The sequence below is a fragment of the Hippopotamus amphibius genome, chromosome 8 (genome assembly GCF_030028045.1).
Source record: "Hippopotamus amphibius kiboko isolate mHipAmp2 chromosome 8, mHipAmp2.hap2, whole genome shotgun sequence".
NCBI classification, from domain to species: domain Eukaryota; kingdom Metazoa; phylum Chordata; class Mammalia; order Artiodactyla; family Hippopotamidae; genus Hippopotamus; species Hippopotamus amphibius.
Genome location: NC_080193.1, coordinates 78,235,939 through 78,254,167, shown reverse-complemented (window position 1 = coordinate 78,254,167; position 18,229 = coordinate 78,235,939). Strand labels below are relative to the sequence as shown.

General features: G+C 45.6%; 2 protein-coding genes across 8 annotated transcripts in view; one reads left to right on the top strand and one right to left on the bottom strand.

Moving 5' to 3' along the window:
* The window catches only part of SP110 (SP110 nuclear body protein), a 48,596-nt gene extending 31,496 nt beyond the window's left edge, over window positions 1-17,100 (bottom strand). For 2 of the 3 annotated variants that reach the window (XM_057745693.1, XM_057745691.1), the window contains exons 1-8: window positions 16,953-17,100; window positions 13,466-13,613; window positions 11,678-11,846; window positions 8,476-8,733; window positions 6,968-7,051; window positions 5,320-5,397; window positions 3,435-3,503; window positions 343-492 (exon numbers count right to left, since the gene is read on the bottom strand). In XM_057745693.1, the coding sequence (XP_057601676.1) occupies window positions 343-492; window positions 3,435-3,503; window positions 5,320-5,397; window positions 6,968-7,051; window positions 8,476-8,733; window positions 11,678-11,846; window positions 13,466-13,603 (946 nt within the window). In that variant the 5' untranslated portion in view covers window positions 13,604-13,613; window positions 16,953-17,100. Of the gene's footprint in view, window positions 1-342; window positions 493-3,434; window positions 3,504-5,319; window positions 5,398-6,967; window positions 7,052-8,475; window positions 8,734-11,677; window positions 11,847-13,465; window positions 13,614-16,564; window positions 16,663-16,952 lie in introns of all 3 variants that reach the window. The other variant, XM_057745692.1, reaches the window with a different exon arrangement.
* LOC130858736 (nuclear body protein SP140-like protein) overlaps window positions 17,053-18,229 on the top strand; it is a 68,392-nt gene continuing 67,215 nt past the window's right edge. For 2 of the 5 annotated variants that reach the window (XM_057745678.1, XM_057745681.1), the window contains exon 1: window positions 17,055-17,209. The gene's annotated coding sequence lies outside the window, so the exon portion shown is untranslated. Of the gene's footprint in view, window positions 17,210-18,229 lie in introns of all 5 variants that reach the window. The other 3 variants (XM_057745683.1, XM_057745682.1, XM_057745677.1) reach the window with 3 other exon arrangements.

Genomic DNA, 18,229 nt, shown 5'->3' with positions numbered 1-18,229 from the left:
AAATAGAAAGCAATTGTTAACAAGACATAGACTGATGTTATTAAAAATGTTACCTCTCAGCTTTCAATATAATAAAGATATATACAAAAATATTAAGGAAGCACATTGAAAAGACAGTTAATAAATTTTTTTTTAAAGAACCCAGCCATCTTTGATTAAGGTAGACATTAAAGAGATTTGCAAAAATGTGAAAGGATACCACTCACCTAATTTTTTACTTGAAAAGTATATTTTTCATAAAAATACGTTATTTATGGTAATAGGTAATTGGTTTATTGCGGGCTGCAGGAGAGACCCTCCCATGCTCAGCATTCCAATGACAAATTCCATCACCAGCCTTACCCTCTGGTGCAGGTGCTTGGGCACATTCCATACTTCCCTTTTGTGCCCTTCTCATGACCTTTGTGTTCCTGGTTGAGTCGTCCTCCCTATGAGTCACCTGATCCACCACTTGGAGCGTCTTTTGGATTCCATGTCCAGGTAAGGCTGCCCCTGAAGCAAACAGTGATTTATGAGTAGTTTTAATTGGGGTCCCAGTGGCCCTCTTCCTCCCCTTAATAGTGACCTCTTTTCTCACACTCCCAGTCCGCACACGTGGATATCTCTGTTGCTCTGTACCTCACTTTTCTCCTGCTATTTCTCTGTAATTGTGTATTTTTTCTTGTGTGCACCTTCCTTTCCCCCCACCAACTCACGATCTGTTTTCACTCTCTGTGCAACCTGTTGAAATCAATCAGATGAATCTGGGGGAATCCCAGAGCACTGGGGCTGATTTCCTGTTTCCTGGCTTGAGACCCCTAATGTGAGAAACTGCCACATCCAAGTAAACATGGCCAGATGGTCTGTTTCAGCAGAGGAGGAGTCCTGTAAAGCACTTTTCCAGGTTCCCTAGGGCCTGCGTGTGATTCAGAAGACAGGAGAGATCCAGGGGTCCCTGGGTGCCTCTAGTGGGGAAATGCAAGGTATCAAAGAATTGAGGGGCCAGAGCCCCTGCAATGGGGGGTGAGGCTGAGACTTAGAGGATTTGCAATGCCAGGAGGTGACAGGAGGTGGGGGGCAGTGTTAGCATTAGGGTTCTCTTCTCCCTTTATTTTGCCAATGAATTTTATATTTATATCTCTGGACCAGATTTTTTTATTGAGTGCCAAATTGGCATACTGGGGGAGAAACTGTTTCCTTGATTTCTCAGTGCTACTGTAAAAAGCCCTAGCCTCCTGAGACACAAAAGTGTCTACCGTATAAAGATAGGGAATGTTTGCTTTCACTTCCCCTAGAAATATTTCACTTTTCACATACCATAGAAATTAAATTTGTAGCTAGTTAACTGCTGTCTAATCCAAAAAGGTAATAAAACTTCTCATCTCCTGACATGGCTAAATGGTTACAGCCAGGGCTAGGTTCCTAGGTTAAATTCCAAAGAACAGGGATACTGGAGCACTCTATCCCTCGGTGTTTACATGTCAAAGGGGACATGTCAAGCCCAGAACTTGGAGACATCTTTAGTAAAAGCTGGAGACACCTGGGGTTTCTCTGCCTCTTGGAAAGAGGCATTTAAATTCTCCCAAATTAGGGTGAGGACCCAGGATCTTTTCAATCTTATCTCAAAGCAGCAAAAAATTTTTTTTCCTCTTTTCAGGAGGGGAGGAGGATGGCTGTCCTTGTGCTGTATATAAACACAAAATCCATCATTCTTTCTCCTGTGTCTATAGGATGTAATCTTCCACTCACACAGAAAGATTCCATCAGCTCTCTCCTCCTGCCTGTGGGTCTGTGAGTGGGGAATAAATGCTACAATGTTGAGCTGGTTGTGAATATCAATAAAGAACTCCTTTGGCTGACCCAGGTGCTTCGTGGTTCTGCAATATTCATATATATAAAGAATGTCACTTGGCAAGAGGGTGTAATAGCTCAGAGCCTCACAGTTCTTGGCAAAGCACATTCCTGGCACAGTGCATAGATAGTTAGCATAAATCTTGAAATGAACCGGTCAAAAATTGAATTCTAAAAATTTCCCCCCAATAGATTTGCATCGTTTCTCAGCAATCGCATCATCATTCACTCAGTCATTTAAGCCAGAAATTGAAGGCTTCCTTTCTCTCTCTCATCCTCAGCTTCCAGTTTACCAAGTCTTGTCAACTTCTACTTCCAACAGAGCTTCTTTTTTTTGTTGTTAAATATTCTGCATCCAGCAGTACTAGTTTTTGTTTTTGACTTGTCCAACTTTTTTCCCCAGATCTTTATTGGAGTATAATTGCTTTACACTGTTGTGTCAGTTTCCGCTGTACAACAAAGTGAATCAGCTGTATTTATACATATATCCTCATATCCCCTCCCTCTTGAGCCTCCCGCCCACCCTCCCTATTGAACCCCTCTAGGTTATCACCAATCATTGAGTTGATGTCCCTGTGTTACGCAGCAGCTTCCCACTAGCTATCTATTTTACATTTGGTAGTATATATATGTCAATGCTACTCTCTCACTTCGTCCCAGCTTCCCTGCTCTCCCCTCCATGTCCTCAACTCCATTCTCTACATCTGCATCTTTATTCTTGCCCTGCCACTGGGTTCACTGGTACCATTTTTCAAATTCCATATATATGCATTAGCATACAGTATTTGTTTTTCTCTTTCTGGCTTACTTCATTCTGTATGACAGACTCCAGGTCCACCGACCTCATTACAAATAACTCAATTTCATTCCTTTTTATGGCTGTATAATATTCCATTGTATACTTGTGCCACATCTTCTTTATCCATTCTTCTTTTGATGGGCATTTAGGTTTTTTTTTTTTTTTTTTTCTGAGTTGGGTCTTTGTTGCTGCTTGCAGGCTTTTTCTCTAGTTGTGGTGAGCAGGAGCTACTCTTTGTTGAGTTGTGTGGGCTTCTCATTGCGGTGGCTTCTCTTGTTATGGAGCATGGGCTCTAGGCATGCACGGGCTTCAGTAGTTGTGGTGCATGGGCTTAGTAGCTGTGGCTCTCAGGCTCTAGAGCACAGGCTCAGTAGTTGTGGCGCACGGGCTTAGTTGCTCCACAGCATGTGGGATCTTCCCAGACCAGGGATCTAACCCGTGTCCCCTGCACCAGCAGGTGGATTCTTAACCACTGCACCACCAGGGAAGTTCCCCTCCAACTGATCTTGAAGAGACCCTCTTCCTTCCATCTCCACTGCCAGTTCTGAATCCAGGCTGCTGGCAACTCCCATGGCATCTGCCCCCCAAAGGATCGCCCTGTTTCCATTCTTTTCTATTTCCAATTCATTCTTTACGTAACACCAAAATTGGTCTCGTTGTTTTAAAATTGGATCATGTCACTTCACTGATCAGATCTCTTCAGTGGCTCCCCATTGCATTTAGAATAAAATCCCACCTCCCACACCTTGGCTGACAAGGATGAGCTGTCTCTAGCCTCCAGCCCCTTCTTGTGCTCTCATCTCACCTCTCGGGAGTCTTTTTTTCTGGTGTCTCCTCTTTGAGGTTGCCCAGATATTTCTTTTTCTCTTCTTTCCTAAAAAGAAAAGATACAGATCATCTTTTATAGCTACCAACATTGATCTACCAATCTCATATGTCAACAGTTTTTAGCTTTTACTTTTGGTCCTCAAACCGCAGTGGCCAGGAGGTCATTGGTGGCCTTAGGTGATGTTGAAATTCTAAAGTGGCAGAGGAGAGAGAGATGTGAAGAAACGGAGACAGTAAGTTTCGGTAACTCATTTCTAGAAGTTTGGTTGTGAAATGGAGGGGAGAGCTAAGAAGGTCACTAAAGTGAGATGAGGATTGAGAGAAAATTCCTTTTATGAACAGTGATAGGCTTGAGCATTGCTTGAATGAATATCCTTGTGAGAGGGAGACACTGAATTCTCAGGAAAGAGAAGGAACCATGGATACTGTCAGGAGAGGTGGAGAGATTGCCTTGCAGAGAAAGAAGGAACTGGAACGGAGAGGGCAGAGGCAGCTGAGGTTCGCAGGGTGGGAGCAGGAAGTGAGGGAATCCTCATGTGATGTTTTTCTATGAAATAGGAGGAAAGGTCCTCTGTTGTGCAAAAGAGGAGGGAGTGAGGCATCAGAGGTCTGAAAAATATTACTCAAGGTTTGAAAGGATAGTCCCAGGAAGTGGGGTTGTCACAAAGTGTGGAAGGATCATTTGTGCTGGGATCGTGAAGACACAGCAGGTACACTGCCCAGCTGTGTGCCTCTCCCCAGCAGTGCCTCACTTCAGATGCAGTGCGCAGAAAGCAGATAATAGCTTCCTCCAAGATCTGACAGAGAGTTCTAGGAAAAGACAGAGAGGCAAGGCAGGTGAAGAGAGCAGTAGGTTACTGAAATGATGGTTCTTGGACTCTGAACTGGTAAGAAGGGTCATGAAGAAAGGCAGATGATGGGTTGGAAAAGGGAAAGGCCAGTGGACTGGTCATCCAGGTGAGGTTGAAAGACAGGTGCAGAGGGAACAAACTGTAAGGAAGAAATCAGGGAGTGATATTTTTGAATTCATTTTTATAGACTGGGCTGAGAAGGAGAGATCAGAAGTTAAACAATAGCTATAGAAGGAGCAAACTTCAAGCATTAAGTGTCAAAAAAAAAAAAAAAAGGAAATCTCAAATTAATATTGGGATGTTGAGCCAGGTTTAAATGATAAAAACACCTATGGATCACCTTTGGGTTCGGGAGGCCAAGAATGGGTGGGGGGAAGTCATTGCACATAAACAGATGAAGGATTTGAGAGGTCAGAGTGTTGGATGGATCTGTTATCCACAGGTACCATGAAAATGCATGTCCAGGATGATGGCAGGACTTGAAGTGACAGAGAGACCCTAAGTCAGCCTTGAGGTCTTCCGGAGAGCAGTGGGGAAGTCAACGGATGATAGCGATGATAGCGTTTCACTTGAATGGCTAAGCCGCAAAGGAGAGGATGGGGAGCGAGGGGCCAGGTGGGGCAGTGAGTAGCAAGGGGTGGCATCCAAACCGCCTTCTGCCATGAGGTGAGTGGTAGCAGAGAATATGCAGCCTTGTCTTAAGAGGAAGCAGAGTCCTCTTGGGGAATCAACTTTCAGTTAAAGAGGGAAGTGTGACTAACTCTATAAGAAAATCTGTATGTAGGAGACCTTGATGATTTCAGAACAAACAGTTCTGATGGGTGCATATTTCAATGGCCTTAAATGCCTTCTCACTTCCCTATAATTTTCATCAAGGCCTTAGAGGAGGACGCAGTGAATGGGAAACAAGCAGTACTGGGCATGAGGCCTACCATCACCAGTGGGTGCTTATGACGAGACGCAGCTCCAAATTCACCCTCCTGAGACCTGCAGGAGGAAGGCAATCCTTACCTTTCTTGCTGGGCAGTGTCCTGGATGCCTCCTGGAGCTCCTTTGGGTCACTTGGTTCAGGAGCATCCTCTCTTATCACTGATGAAAAACATATAATGCATTTTAGAAATCAGAATGGCTGATGAGAAAGTGCCAAGGGAGACTGGTGGGAGAAGCAGAGGGTGGAGAGCACCTGTAGCACAGGTCTGGGGACTCACCAGGGTTCCCTAGCTCTGCCTCGGTTTGATCAACTTGTGGTTACTGTTACCTGTGTGATTATCACGGTGAACCAGGGAACAACTGCCCCACAGAGGAGGGCTCAGTTTGAGACCTCCCCTTTCTCAGGGGAAGAGAAGTTCAAAGGATCCCAGCAGCTAGTGTGCGTGGTGATCTTGGATTCTGACAATGAGGGTGAATGTTTTTGCCATATGAAAAGTACATGCTATTGCTTAGATATTTGTGATGGGATATTTTCAGACTGCTGTATCTGTGATTATTTCATCGAGAAATAGTGAAGGAGGTTAATGTGGAGCCCTATACCAAAGTCACAAGACAGTTCCAGAGCTATCGTGGCCCCCACAGCGATCTTTGACTCACAGCTTGCGCCAGCTGATAACTCGACCCCATATTAAGGGACGTATTCACCCTATAGGACCCTAGTCTATCACCTAACGACGCTTTTCGCCTTACGGTGCACTGAACAATTAGTGCTGCCAGGACTCAGTCCCTTGTCCTTTCCCTGGGGTTCCCATCACGTGGCCGCTGGCAGATGAATGCTCTCCCTCTGCAGACCCCTTGGTGATGTTTGGTGATACCAGGCAGGACCCAGTGGGCCCCTGGGCCCAAAAGCCTCCTTTGTGCTCCATTTCCTGATTACAGGGAATAGGCGTCTCTCAGCCTCTGCAACCTTCCCTGAGTTCCAACCAGCAGCTTCGAACAGATGCTAATTAGGCAAAGGAGGGGACGTGGAGACAAGGGAGGACCAGTCAGAAGAAACAACAGTGCAGGCTTGGGGTGGGTCCTGGTTCCTCCTCAAGGGATACACATAACAATATCTTTGAGCTGCTTGGCAGATACTGAACCCGTCACCAGGTGGGAGAGATTCACGGTACGCTGCCCACAAGCACAGCACGTGGACCCCAGAGGGGCTGACACCGGAAAGCGGATGATGCTGACTCCCACTTACCACCAACCAATCAGAGAAGGTCCACGAGCGGAACCACGTACTATAGAACTCCTCACTCCCCCCTCCAACACACAGTTTTGAGGCCATTAGCCCACGGTGGCCCCGTTTGCCTGGCAAAGCAATAAAGCCACTATTTTCTACTTCACCCAAAACTCTGTCTCCGAGATAGAATTCGGGGTTGGGGTACAGAGGCCGGATTCGGCGTCAGTTGCGCACGTACTAATGGGGCTCCCCTCCCTCGCCCTTGGTGCCCCCACCCCGGTCCACCTTTCCCAGACCCGTCTCCCTCGCCCTCCCCAGGGACTCTGTCTCCCCGCAGGAGTTCAGGTCTCCTGCCTGTCCAAGCTCCCAAGGGTGGGGTGAGCAGCAGGAAGCTGAACCAAGACGGTGGTGGAGCGGAGAGGAGAACCTCGATCCGAATGGCTTCTCCTCACGGTAGATGCGAAAGCTAAAGTGAGCCTACATGGTGCAAATGAAGATTACCTGGCACGGGAGCTGAGGGAGCGCAGGGCATCTCTTGAGTGTCTTCTTCATCTTCTATTTGGAAGATCAGGTTGTCACTGGACACTAAGCAGAGGAAGAGAAGGAATTTCAGATCCCAGGACCCACAAGCAGGAAGCAGAGGTAGGAGGAACAAGAGCAGTGTAATCCAGCAGGTGAAAACGAGGCACCAGCAGAACAATAAGGCCCCTCGAGGCGGGTAGAGGGAGAAAGGCAACAATCATTTCCTTTCTTTGTTTCATTTTTTTTTTTCTTTTTTGGCTGTGCTGCATGGCATGTGGTATTTTAGTTCCTCTACCGGGGATCGAACCCAGGTTCACGGCAATGAGAACGCCAAGTCTTAACCACTAGGCCACCAGGGAATTCTCCAATCATTTCCTTTCAATTAGTCACTTACTCACTTAATAACAGCACTTTTTTTTCCTTTGAAAATCTAGAAGATGGACTCTTCCATTGTTATTGGCTTTGTGGTTATGTTAACGTCATTTGGATGGCAATTTTTAGATGAGTGGAGGAAACATGCAGACCAAATACGGCCCTTGATTTTCTGTATTGGAGAGCTCAGAACCCATGACACCATTTTTGAGAATAGCCAATACCATTCCACAGTTACATTTGAGGTAATCAAAGTCTTTTCTCCTGATGGTTGGGGGAGATAAATGACACAATTTTAGAAACTAAATCGGGTGCAACAACCTTTAAACATTTTATCATTTTTTCTCATAATTTCAACATTACTCATAGAATCGAAACCATATAAAAGTGAATATGGTTGCAACTGAAAGGTCCCTGTAATCAGAGGGAGAGCAGTCAGTAAGCGCTGAGGGTGTGTGCACACGTTACCTGTCAATTCAGAACAGTGTGTGCTGAGTGTTGGTTTCACAGAGCTCTTGGACATCACAGCATCAAACTGGCTATGAAGGCATCCCTGACAAGAGGTCCTGAGCCAAGTCAGTGCATCGGTCCCCCTTCTCTTTTTTTTCCCTTGTCACACCCAGGTCTTCCTCCTGGGGTTCCTGCCACAGCCCTTTTGGCTTGTAGGTGTGTGGCCTCCCTTCACAGCCACCTTGAGCTGGGCGAGCCAGCCCTGAGCAACATTGCCCTGAACAGGGACAGGGGAGCGTGGGCATTTCTTGTGAATTTTCATCACTTATTTGGGATGTTAAATTGTCATTGGTCATTGAAGACAAGATGAAAAATCACAGGTTACAGGGACACGGTGTCAGGGAGAGGAATGAACGGCAGAAATGAAGGGGCAGCTGGAGTACCAAGGGCCGAGGGTAGAGGGCTGGGCTAGGAGTGGGAAGCAGGCGTTCTCTAGGCCTTACCCAGGCCCCTGGCAGTGCCCACAATCCTTCTTGGAAAGAGCTGTGTATGGTGGTGGGTGCAGAAAGGAGTCGATAAGCAAAAAGATAGGACCCTGGGGTTCTAGGGCCACAGGCACCCTAGGCTGGGGATGCACAGGTGTTGGACAGGGTCTGTTTTCGTACCCGGAGTGAGCCTTCCTTCCTGGATGATTTCGGGGAGAGCCACAGTGAGGCCAGCAAGACTGGGCTGCTCGTTGAGGATCTCAGCGCTGCGCTGGGCTGCTGCTCCAGGCTCGCTGACACTGGGTGGGTGTCTCGGCGGGGGGTGCTGGCAAGGGGGCAGCTGCAGCAGGGCCCGGAGGGAGCTCCTTCCTGCTGGGTTGGCTGGGGCTTCCAGAGGCGTCGTTACGATTCCACTCCACCCTCCTTTGGAAATGACAACTGTGATTGGTGAAGGACCACACATTAGTACCTCGGAATGATTTGGGGAAGGGAATTTCTTTACACTTGACGTTCAACAGGACAAAGGCGTGGAGTTATTCTCTCTCACAGGTACAGAGCACTGAGTCATCATCATCGTTGTTCATTTGTGGCCCCTTTAGATTTTCTCTCTTTGATTTGGACATTTAGTGCTAGAACAACCGCTTCTAACCTCTGATCTCATACCAAAGCGGTTTCACACATGAAGCTGAGGTTGCCTTTGCACCCAGGGATTTACTTTTCTTTAGTTTGGCTTCAGAATTTAGACATTTACATACGATTCTATCATTTTAAATGTCGTCCTTGTTTTAAGAAATAAAAGTATCACACTTCCCTGGAGAAAATAAGAGAAGATACAGATTCCTTCATACAGTGTATTAGGACCTCTATATTCTGATTTCTGCTCACTTCTGCAGACTCAGTTTCCATGCCTCCTCGCCTTGCACCCTGCGGTCTGGCCACACTGAACTTCTCTCCTGTGCCCAATACCCCAGGCCCGGGGCTGTCTGTGTGCTGTTCCCCTTGCATGGCGAGAGCCAGGTTTCTTTTATGATTCTTCTCCATTTATTTCAGAAGTAACGTTGTCTCAACCAGTGAACAAAAAAAGGAAGTGAGGCCAGATTCTGGAGAGGGTCCCAGAACAAAATCGGTGAGTTGGATCCAGAAAGATGCTTGAACTCAGCCAGGCTGGGGGTGGGGGTGGGGTGGGGGTACATATCAGTGTGTGGGTCCCTCCGACTCTTAGATTTACCTCGCCTGGCCTTTGAGCATATGTTTCTGCCAGCACTGCCCTGATGCCGCCAGAGGCTCAGGCCCACGTGCAGCTGTGCCTGTCTGGGGGAGGACTCTTTTGCTGCTCCTTTAGCTCAAGGAATCATGTCTCCCTTTGAGGAGGAGCATCTTAATGGGAAAATGTCAAAGAGCAGATAAAGAGCTGTCAACAGTGGTGACTCCACTAATAATGTGTGATCTGCTGGTCCTTCCCCTGCTGTTCTCAAGGGGACCATATGCTTTGGTTAAACTAAGTTATTTTTACTGCCTGCTCCTCTAACCCTTGCTTCTTTCTTCCCAGCGAGGTCATTGCTCTTTTTACACTCCTTTACTTGGTTCTTTCTCTTTTTCAGGGAGCTTCATCCTCTACTTCTTTCTCATACTCTCTCTTTCTATCTCTATGTCCACAATTCTCCTCCCTTCCTCCTTAGCTACCTTTCTTCCCTCCTCTAGCTTTACAATCTTCCCTCCAGCTGTCCTTGTTTAAAATAGTGATCACACCAATCAGAATGGCCATCATCACAAAGTCTGGAAACCACAAATGTTGGAGAGGGTGTGGAGAAAAGGGAACTCTCCTGCACTGTTGGTGGGACTGTAAGCTGGTACAGCCACTGTGGAAAACAATTTGGAGGTTCCTTAAAAAACTACAAATAGAACTACCATATGATCCAGTAATCCCACTACTGGGCATATACCCAAAGAAAACCATAATCCCAAAAGAAACATGTACCATAATGTTTATCGCAGCACTCTTTACAATAGCCAGGACATGGAAGCAACCTAAATGCCCATCAACAAATGAATGGATACAGAAGATGTGGCATATATATACAATGGAATATTAGCTATAAAAAGGGATGAGATGGAGCTATATGTAATGAGGTGGATAGAACTACAATCTGTCATACATAGTGAAGTAAGTCAGAAAGAGAAGGACAAATATTGTATGCTAACTCACATATATGGAATCTAAAAATGGTACTGATGAACTCAGTGACAAGAACAAGGATGCAGATACAGAGAATGGACTGGAGAACTCGAGGTATGGGAGGGGGCGGGGGGTGAAGGGGAAACTGAGACGAAGCGAGAGAGTAGCACAGACATATATATACTACCAACTGTAAAATAGTCAGTGGGAAGTTGTATAACAAAGGGAGTCCAACTCGAGGATGGAAGATGCCTTAGAGGACTGGGGCAGGGAGGGTGGGGGGAACTCGAGGGGGGGAGTCAAGGAAGGGAGGGAATACGGGGATATGTGTATAAAAACAGATGATTGAACCTGGTGTACCCCCAAAAAAATAAAAAAAAATAAAAAATAAAAAAAATAGAGGAAAAACACACACACACACACAAAAAATAGTGATCATAATCTTGGACTCTGGTATTAGGAGACCCAAGTAGGACTCTTCGTTCTGCACTGAACAGACAAGTAACTTTGGGAAAGTTATTCTGAGCCTGAATTTCCTTATGTGTCACATGGGGACAATAGCGATGTCACAGGATTCTTTTAAAGATGACATAAGATAATCACATAAAGTACCTGGGAGAATGCCTGGCACATAGTAAGCACTCAAAACAAAACAAAACAAAACAAACCACCCAACAACAAGGACCTGCTGTTTAGCACAGGGAACTATATTCAATATCTTGTAATGACCTATAAAGGAAAAGGATCTGAAAAAGAATATAACTGAATCACTTTGCTGTACACCTGAGACTAACACATTATAAATCAATTATACTTTTAAAAAAAGAGATATTTATTATTATCCATCCCTAGCCATTTCTCCTCCTCGCTGGCTCTCCTTGTCCTTCTGCCAGACTGGGTCTCTATCACTTCATGCATTCCCTTCGCTGGAGACTGTCCAGTAGGCTAAATTGTACAATTTCCCCTCAACTCATAGAATAGGTAAGACAGAAATGTTTGTGTCCTCTAGAAATTCATCTTAGAGAACCAGGGCCAGGGGCTGCTTTTCCTGCCACACCCATGAGAAAGAATGGCCCATCTTTTCCCGAAGAGAAAGTGGGCAGTTCAAGTGCATATTCCACGAGGCAGAAAACCAGCCCCAACCTTTGGTGTAGCAATTTCTATCACGTTTCTATCAGCCCCCAAGGTATTCAAGAAACCTCATACCCTTTTTGAAGCTCTTGAAAGTCGTCATCAGTTTGGGGTATTCACTCAGGTTTATTCGGCTGAACAACATCTCCAGAAACGACAGACTAAACGTGGTCTCCAGTTGGGTGAGGATGTTGTACACGACTCTGGGTAAAGGGATCAGATTTCTACTGGCTTCCAGAGATTCCTTAAAAAGCGGAGTAAAGGATTATTATAAGGGATTATCAAATGGAATGGAGACTTATTACACATTTGCGGTTTTCTAAGCTGTAAGAAAGTGACTGTGCTCTCTTAAGAAGGAATTTAGTGCAAAATGTCAACAGTCAAATTCTCTAACATAGAGAAAGCATCGTTCCACGTGTTTACCTTTGGAGCTTCATATGTATTTGGATGGTTCGTCTCAGGAATTTAGCATTCTTGAAAATACGTCTGTTGTGAACCTTCTTTTGGATGCATTTGAGGGAAAAGAGAGACGTTAAGGAAGGAGAGTAGAGTCAGAGGCTGCTACTGTGTAATTCGCCAAGGCTCTGGGCCGGACTCTTCAGCAGCGGACCTAAGAACTGCTCGCAAGTGGTAATTCTGTGCATTGTTTGTGAGCCCCTGCTCCCTCTTTCCTTCTCTCCTGGACTTGAAATGGCCTAAATGGGACATCAGAGAAATCCTCCTGCTGAGAGGTTGGCCATAAGGGGAACCATGGCAGGAGAGAATAGACTGCAAAATACTGATTGAGCAATGACTAGGCTCCGTGAGCTCATACTTAGGTACCTAGCAACAGATAAGACCCATGTGGAGCCACCTGTGCTGGTGGAGGGGCACTGTTAGGTGGAGAAGATGGGCATTACATAAAAAACACAAATTAAATAAATGCCCAGTTCCTATTGATAGCAGTGTTATGAAGGAAAAGCATGGATTGCTGTGAGGAAGAATAATGAGGGGGCCTGAATTAGTTTTAATTAGATGAGTGGGCCAAGGACACTCTCTGAGGAGTGACATCTGAGTTATGATCTGAAGGGGGGTTGGATTCAACCAGGCCAAGACTGGGGGAAGATCATTCTACCACTGCCAGCGCTCTTCTGGGCTTGGGGCTCAGGAAATGCTTTAAACAACCAAAATGATACGAAAAGAGTGCCAATTCTGTCCACAGAGCCGTACCTCCCACTGCCTTGCTTCACGTCAGAATGGACTGTGGGTCACAAGCTCTTAGGAGGTGGGATGGTGTGCCCTTAGTGGGTTGAATGGTGCCTCCTCATATCCAAAGATATGCCCGCTTGAAATCTGTGACAGTGACCTTATTTGGAAAAAGGGTCTTTGCAAATGTAATTAAGATAAGGATCTTGAGATGAGATCATACTGGAATTACAGTGGCCCCAAATCACAGTGACAGGAGTCCTTGGAAGAGAAGAGAAAGGGAGAGGACACAGAGAGGAGAAGGCAGTGTAGAGATGGAAACAGTAAGGGAAGTGATGTTCCTATGTGTCGGGTTTGCCACAGGTTACCGGCCCCACCAGAAGACAGGAGAGAGTCAGGGGACAGATTGCCCCTCAGGGTCTCGAGAAGGAATCAGCCCTCTCAACACCTACAGTTTGGACTTCTAGCCTCCAGAACGGTGAAGGAACACATTTCTTTGTTGTAAGCCATCTGGGGTGAGGTCACCTACCTTGGACACCTTCTTTCCCTGGTAATGACTGATTTACTCTGGAACTTCTAAATTCTGGAAGCCCTGGGGCACTGTGGTTTGGGACCTCAATAATCCGGAATTCTTGGTGGGGGCTGGGTTGCCATGGCAAAGTGGCCAATGTGACTCACCCTGTACTGTCTCTCAGTGATGAAGAAGTTGTCTCGGAGGCCTTCGAAGAAGGGAAATGGCTTGTTTATGGCATAAGCAATCTCCAGCTTCTGATGTATAAAGTGCTGTAGAAGAGCCTCTTCCAAGGCCCTGGTCATGGTGAATCTCCTATGGAAGAGACACAAGAAGAAAAGAGAAGCAAAGACTTTGAGGAACCACTCTCTGCGTTGTGTAGGCATCTTGAGACAGGCATTCTGGTCCTGATACCTGCTAAGGCATCCCTTAGCCACAACTGCTGAAAAGACTCCTGGATATAGGAAGCAGTAACAATGCCCAGCAACATGGAAGCTGAAAGTGACCAACAATATGATGCTGAAATTCCAGAGGGGCTGCTGGTACCAAACAGAGCTGCTATTTACTGAGGGCTTCCTGTGTGCCAGACTGTGTTCTAAGGGTTTCACATGCACTAACTTATTTCATCTTCACAAAACCCTTTCAGTTTGGATTGCACCTATTTTTTTTCTTTCCCTCAGCTCTTTTTTTTTTTTTTTTTTCTGCTAAATAGCTTTAATAATTGCTTTTTCAACATGTTAAATGGTTTTAAGCTTTGTAGTTTATTGAAAGGAGTGATCATCTTTTTTTTTTTTTTTTTTGGGGGTACACCAGGTTCAATCAACTGTTTTTATACACATATCCCCGTATTCCCTCCCTTCCTTGACGCCCTCAGCTCTTTATTGGAGTATAATTGCTTTACAATGTGCCAGTTTCCACCGCCGTACAACAAAGTGAATCAGCTGCATTTATATGTATATAAATCCCCTCCCTCTTGGGCCTCCCTCCCACCCTCCCTATCCCACCCCTCTAGGTCATCAAGCATGGAGTTGATCTCCCTGGATTGCACCTATTTATATTGTCAAGGACACTGAGACATAGAGAGGTTTAATAACTTGCCCTAAGTTGCAAGACTTGGAAGTGGTAAAGAGGGGCAAATTCCGGCTTTCTGGTGCCAGGTGTGTAGTCATAAGCACTATGGCCTGTGGCTGCACTGAGCCGAGTTAACTGAGAGTGCCTGGACTCAGCTTAAGTATACACTAGCAATGCTCATGCGAAAGGGACCGCCCAGAGATGGGTAGAAAGATGGAAAGTTGATAATATTTAGAAACTTGATTAAACCGCCTACAATCTCTGACAAACAGGCCTAACATAAATAAGAACATAAAGGATGTGAAAGACATGATTAGTAAAGGCGACTTGATTGATTTATTTTGTGTATCAATTTCACATCTTAAAATAGACATGTTTCTTCCCATGCCCATGTTGATATTACGACAGTTGACCATTCGTAGGCCATGAAAAAATCTCAGTAAGTCATAATAGGAAGAAAATGTACCTATGATATTCTTGATAAATTGTCAAGAAAAGGGAAGGGCCAACAAAAAATTCAATCACCTGCAGATCTTTTAAAAAAACAAAACAAGCATGGATCCCATTTTCCCAGCTTCATTTTGTGTCGAAGAACTGTTAATTAATGACTAGGGATTTAATCCTAGTGGCAGATTAAACACCCCTGTCTCTTTCTCTTCATTCCCAAATACTTTAAGGTTAACAGAAAAAAGTACACATTGTAAAAAGCAATCATCCACAACAGTACTGGAAAACGAGAGAAGATGCCATAGGGGGTCAACAATGGTGAAGAAATCCTAGAAGATAGAGAAGATGGGAAAGAAATCTACCGTTCACCATCTGCATAGGGGAAGGCTGTGGTGAAGATCCGCACAGAGCCAGAGAACACAGGAATGATCCCATGCTAAGAAGAGGAAGGGGCCCTGGATGACTGATTATACTACAGCATTCAGAACAGAACATCCGCCACATCCCTCATTCTTCATCTGTTATGAGTGCCAAGGATGAACACGCAGCACAGAGAGGTAAAGTAACTAACCCAAGGTATTTGGTAGCAAAGCAGAGCTCATCTGCCCAAAGTCCCTTTTCTCACTAGTGCATGATACCATGTCTCATATATGAGCATTCAGCTTTGTATTATGGAAAAAGGTCTTAAAAGTGAACAAGCAGGACTTCCCTGGTAGCATAGTGGTGAAGAATCCACCTGCCAATGCAGGGGACACAGGTTTGATCCCTAGGCCAGGAAGATCCCACATGCTGAGGAGCAACTAAGCCCTTGCACCACAACTACTGAGCCTGCACTCTAGAGCCCGCTCACCACAACTACTGAGCCTGAGTGCTACAACTACTGAAGCCCGTGTGCCTAGAGCACACGCTCTGCAACAAGAGAAGCCACCGCAATGAGAAGCCCTAACGCCGCAACAGAGTAGCCCCTGCTCGCCACAACTAGAGAAAGCCTGTGTGCAGCAATGAAGACCCAACGCAACCAACAAATAAATAAATAAATCTTAAAAAAAATGAATAATTGGGACTTCCCTGGTGGCGCAGTGGTTAAGATTCCGCCTGCCAATGCAGGGTACACGGGTTCAAGCCCTGGGTCGAGAAGATCCCACATGCTACAAAGCAACTCAGCCCATGCGCCACAACTACTGAGCCTGTGTGCCACAATTACTGAAGTCCGCGTGCCTAAAGCCTGTGCTCCTTAACAAGAGAAGCCACCACACTGAGAAGCCCGTGCACCACAACAAAGAATAGTCCTCACTCACTTCAACTAGAGAAAGCCCATGTGCAACAACAAAGACTCAATGCAGCCAAAAAGAAAAAAATAATTTAATAAGCAAAGACAAACACCCAGTAAGAAAAAAAAAAGCAAAAGACATAAACAGTCAATTGAGTCAAATGCACAGTGAATGTACAAAAAACATGGTAACTTGCAAACAGTACAATTGGTAATATATTTGCCTATCAAATTGGCCAAGGTAGAAATAATAATAATACTAATAATAATGATTGCAGACACTCCTGGTGGCGATATAAACAGGTCCAAATGTTCTGGAGGTTAACTTAGTAATCAGTACCAAATACCCTAAAATATGTATTTCCTTGAATCCTAAATTCCACTTCTGGGAATTTATTTCAAGGAAATTATCATGAATGTGCTTAAAGAAAAAATAGTAAAAAGTTGATACACTAGAGAGGAAATTAAATCTACTCACCTGATTTTCTCTTTTCCACTAGCTTCCCAACTACCTCTAGTCACTTGTACAATGAATAATGAATGAGTTAGCCGTTTGGGGTGGAATGCGGCAACACTCTGCATGGACAAGGGAGATACAGAGCAAACCTCAAGTTCCATTAACAATAACAGGCTAGAACTTCCGGAAAAGAGAACAGAGCTGTGTGTTTGCTTCCCCTCTTCATCTGTCTTCCTTTAACAGTCTCCTATTAAATCCCACATCCCCTGTCTACCACTTTGGAAAACATTTTACAGAGAGAGCGCCTCACAGTTCAAGTTGTTGAGTTTCACCCTGCAGCTGCTGCCGGGACAGCAACTGTGAAAGCCGGTCACCAGGAGTGAATAAAGCAGCCGAGACGAAAACCCACCTGGATGCTGAGATTGCTACCTGTTTCTGCCCCCTTCCGGGTCCAGGGCCTGGCCAGGGATGGCTCCTGGGAGACGGGGAGAAAGGCAGGGAGATACCAGTGGGCGAAACAGGAAGTCTGTGCTTTGCCCCGCACGGTGAGGGCCAGGCTTCCGCGGAAAGGAAAGTGAAAGTACTTGAGCAGATCTTGCCAAGCTGAAGGCAGGACTACAGTGCCGGCAACCTCGCTCCACCTCCGGAAACTCAGGAGATTCCCAGGTTATTTGGGGGCTGGGGGCGGTGTTGCCGCTTATCGGGACCATCCTAGGGGGGGCGGGTACAAAAGAGAGGAGGCGGAGGGTTCAGCCCCGGGGTCCCCGGGAACGGGGAATCCACCCTCTGTCTGCATCCCTATCCACCTCTATTGCTCCAGGGCTCTTCCTCCTATACTTTTTGGGGTGATGAAAACGCACCTAAACTGAATTGTGGTGATGGTGATGGTTATGCAGCTGAATAAATTTACTAGAAATCATCAAACTTAAAAACAAACAAACCAAAAAAAAAACACCAAAGGGGAGGGGAGGTGACTAAGAAACTCCCGTACTTTGTCAGGATAAAGTTATTACTTAAGGAAATTGAAATAAAAGGAAACCTGAATGTAAATTGAAGTCATGCAGTGGTAGGCAGACCTCCAGGCAGGAAAGTGTCTCGGAGCCAGGCTGGCAGTTGGGAGCTCGGAGTGTGGTGGAAATTTGATCTAGGGCAGAGCCAGGGCCAGGAGAATACTCTAGGACAGCCACTCCAGGGAGACAGGGAATGCCCCCCTATACATCCTATTAAGGATTTCTAAGGTGCGTTGGTGTGTAGGGTCTGTGGGAAATCCTTTAATGTAGAAATCTGTTTAACTGTGTTTAAATCAATGATTCTCAAATGTATTCGATCCATGGGTTCCCCCACCAGGACACCTATAAGGTGTCCTATCCCTCAGAAAAAAAGATGGGAAACAGAGTTCTAGGGTCTAAGAATCCTTGAAACCAAGGCTAACCTATATGGGCAAGAGCTCAATTTTATTGAAGTATAAAATGCATTCATCTTTTTTAAAAAAATTATTTATTTATTTATTTAGGCTGTGTTGGGTCTTCATTGTTGTGCACAGACTTTCTCTAGTTGCGGCCAGAGGGGGCTACTCTTCATTGCGGTGCAAGGGGTTCTCAGTGCGGTGGCTTCTCTTGTTGAGGAGCATGGGATCTAGACACTCAGGCTTCAGTAGTTGTGGGTACACGGGCTTAGTTGCTCCAC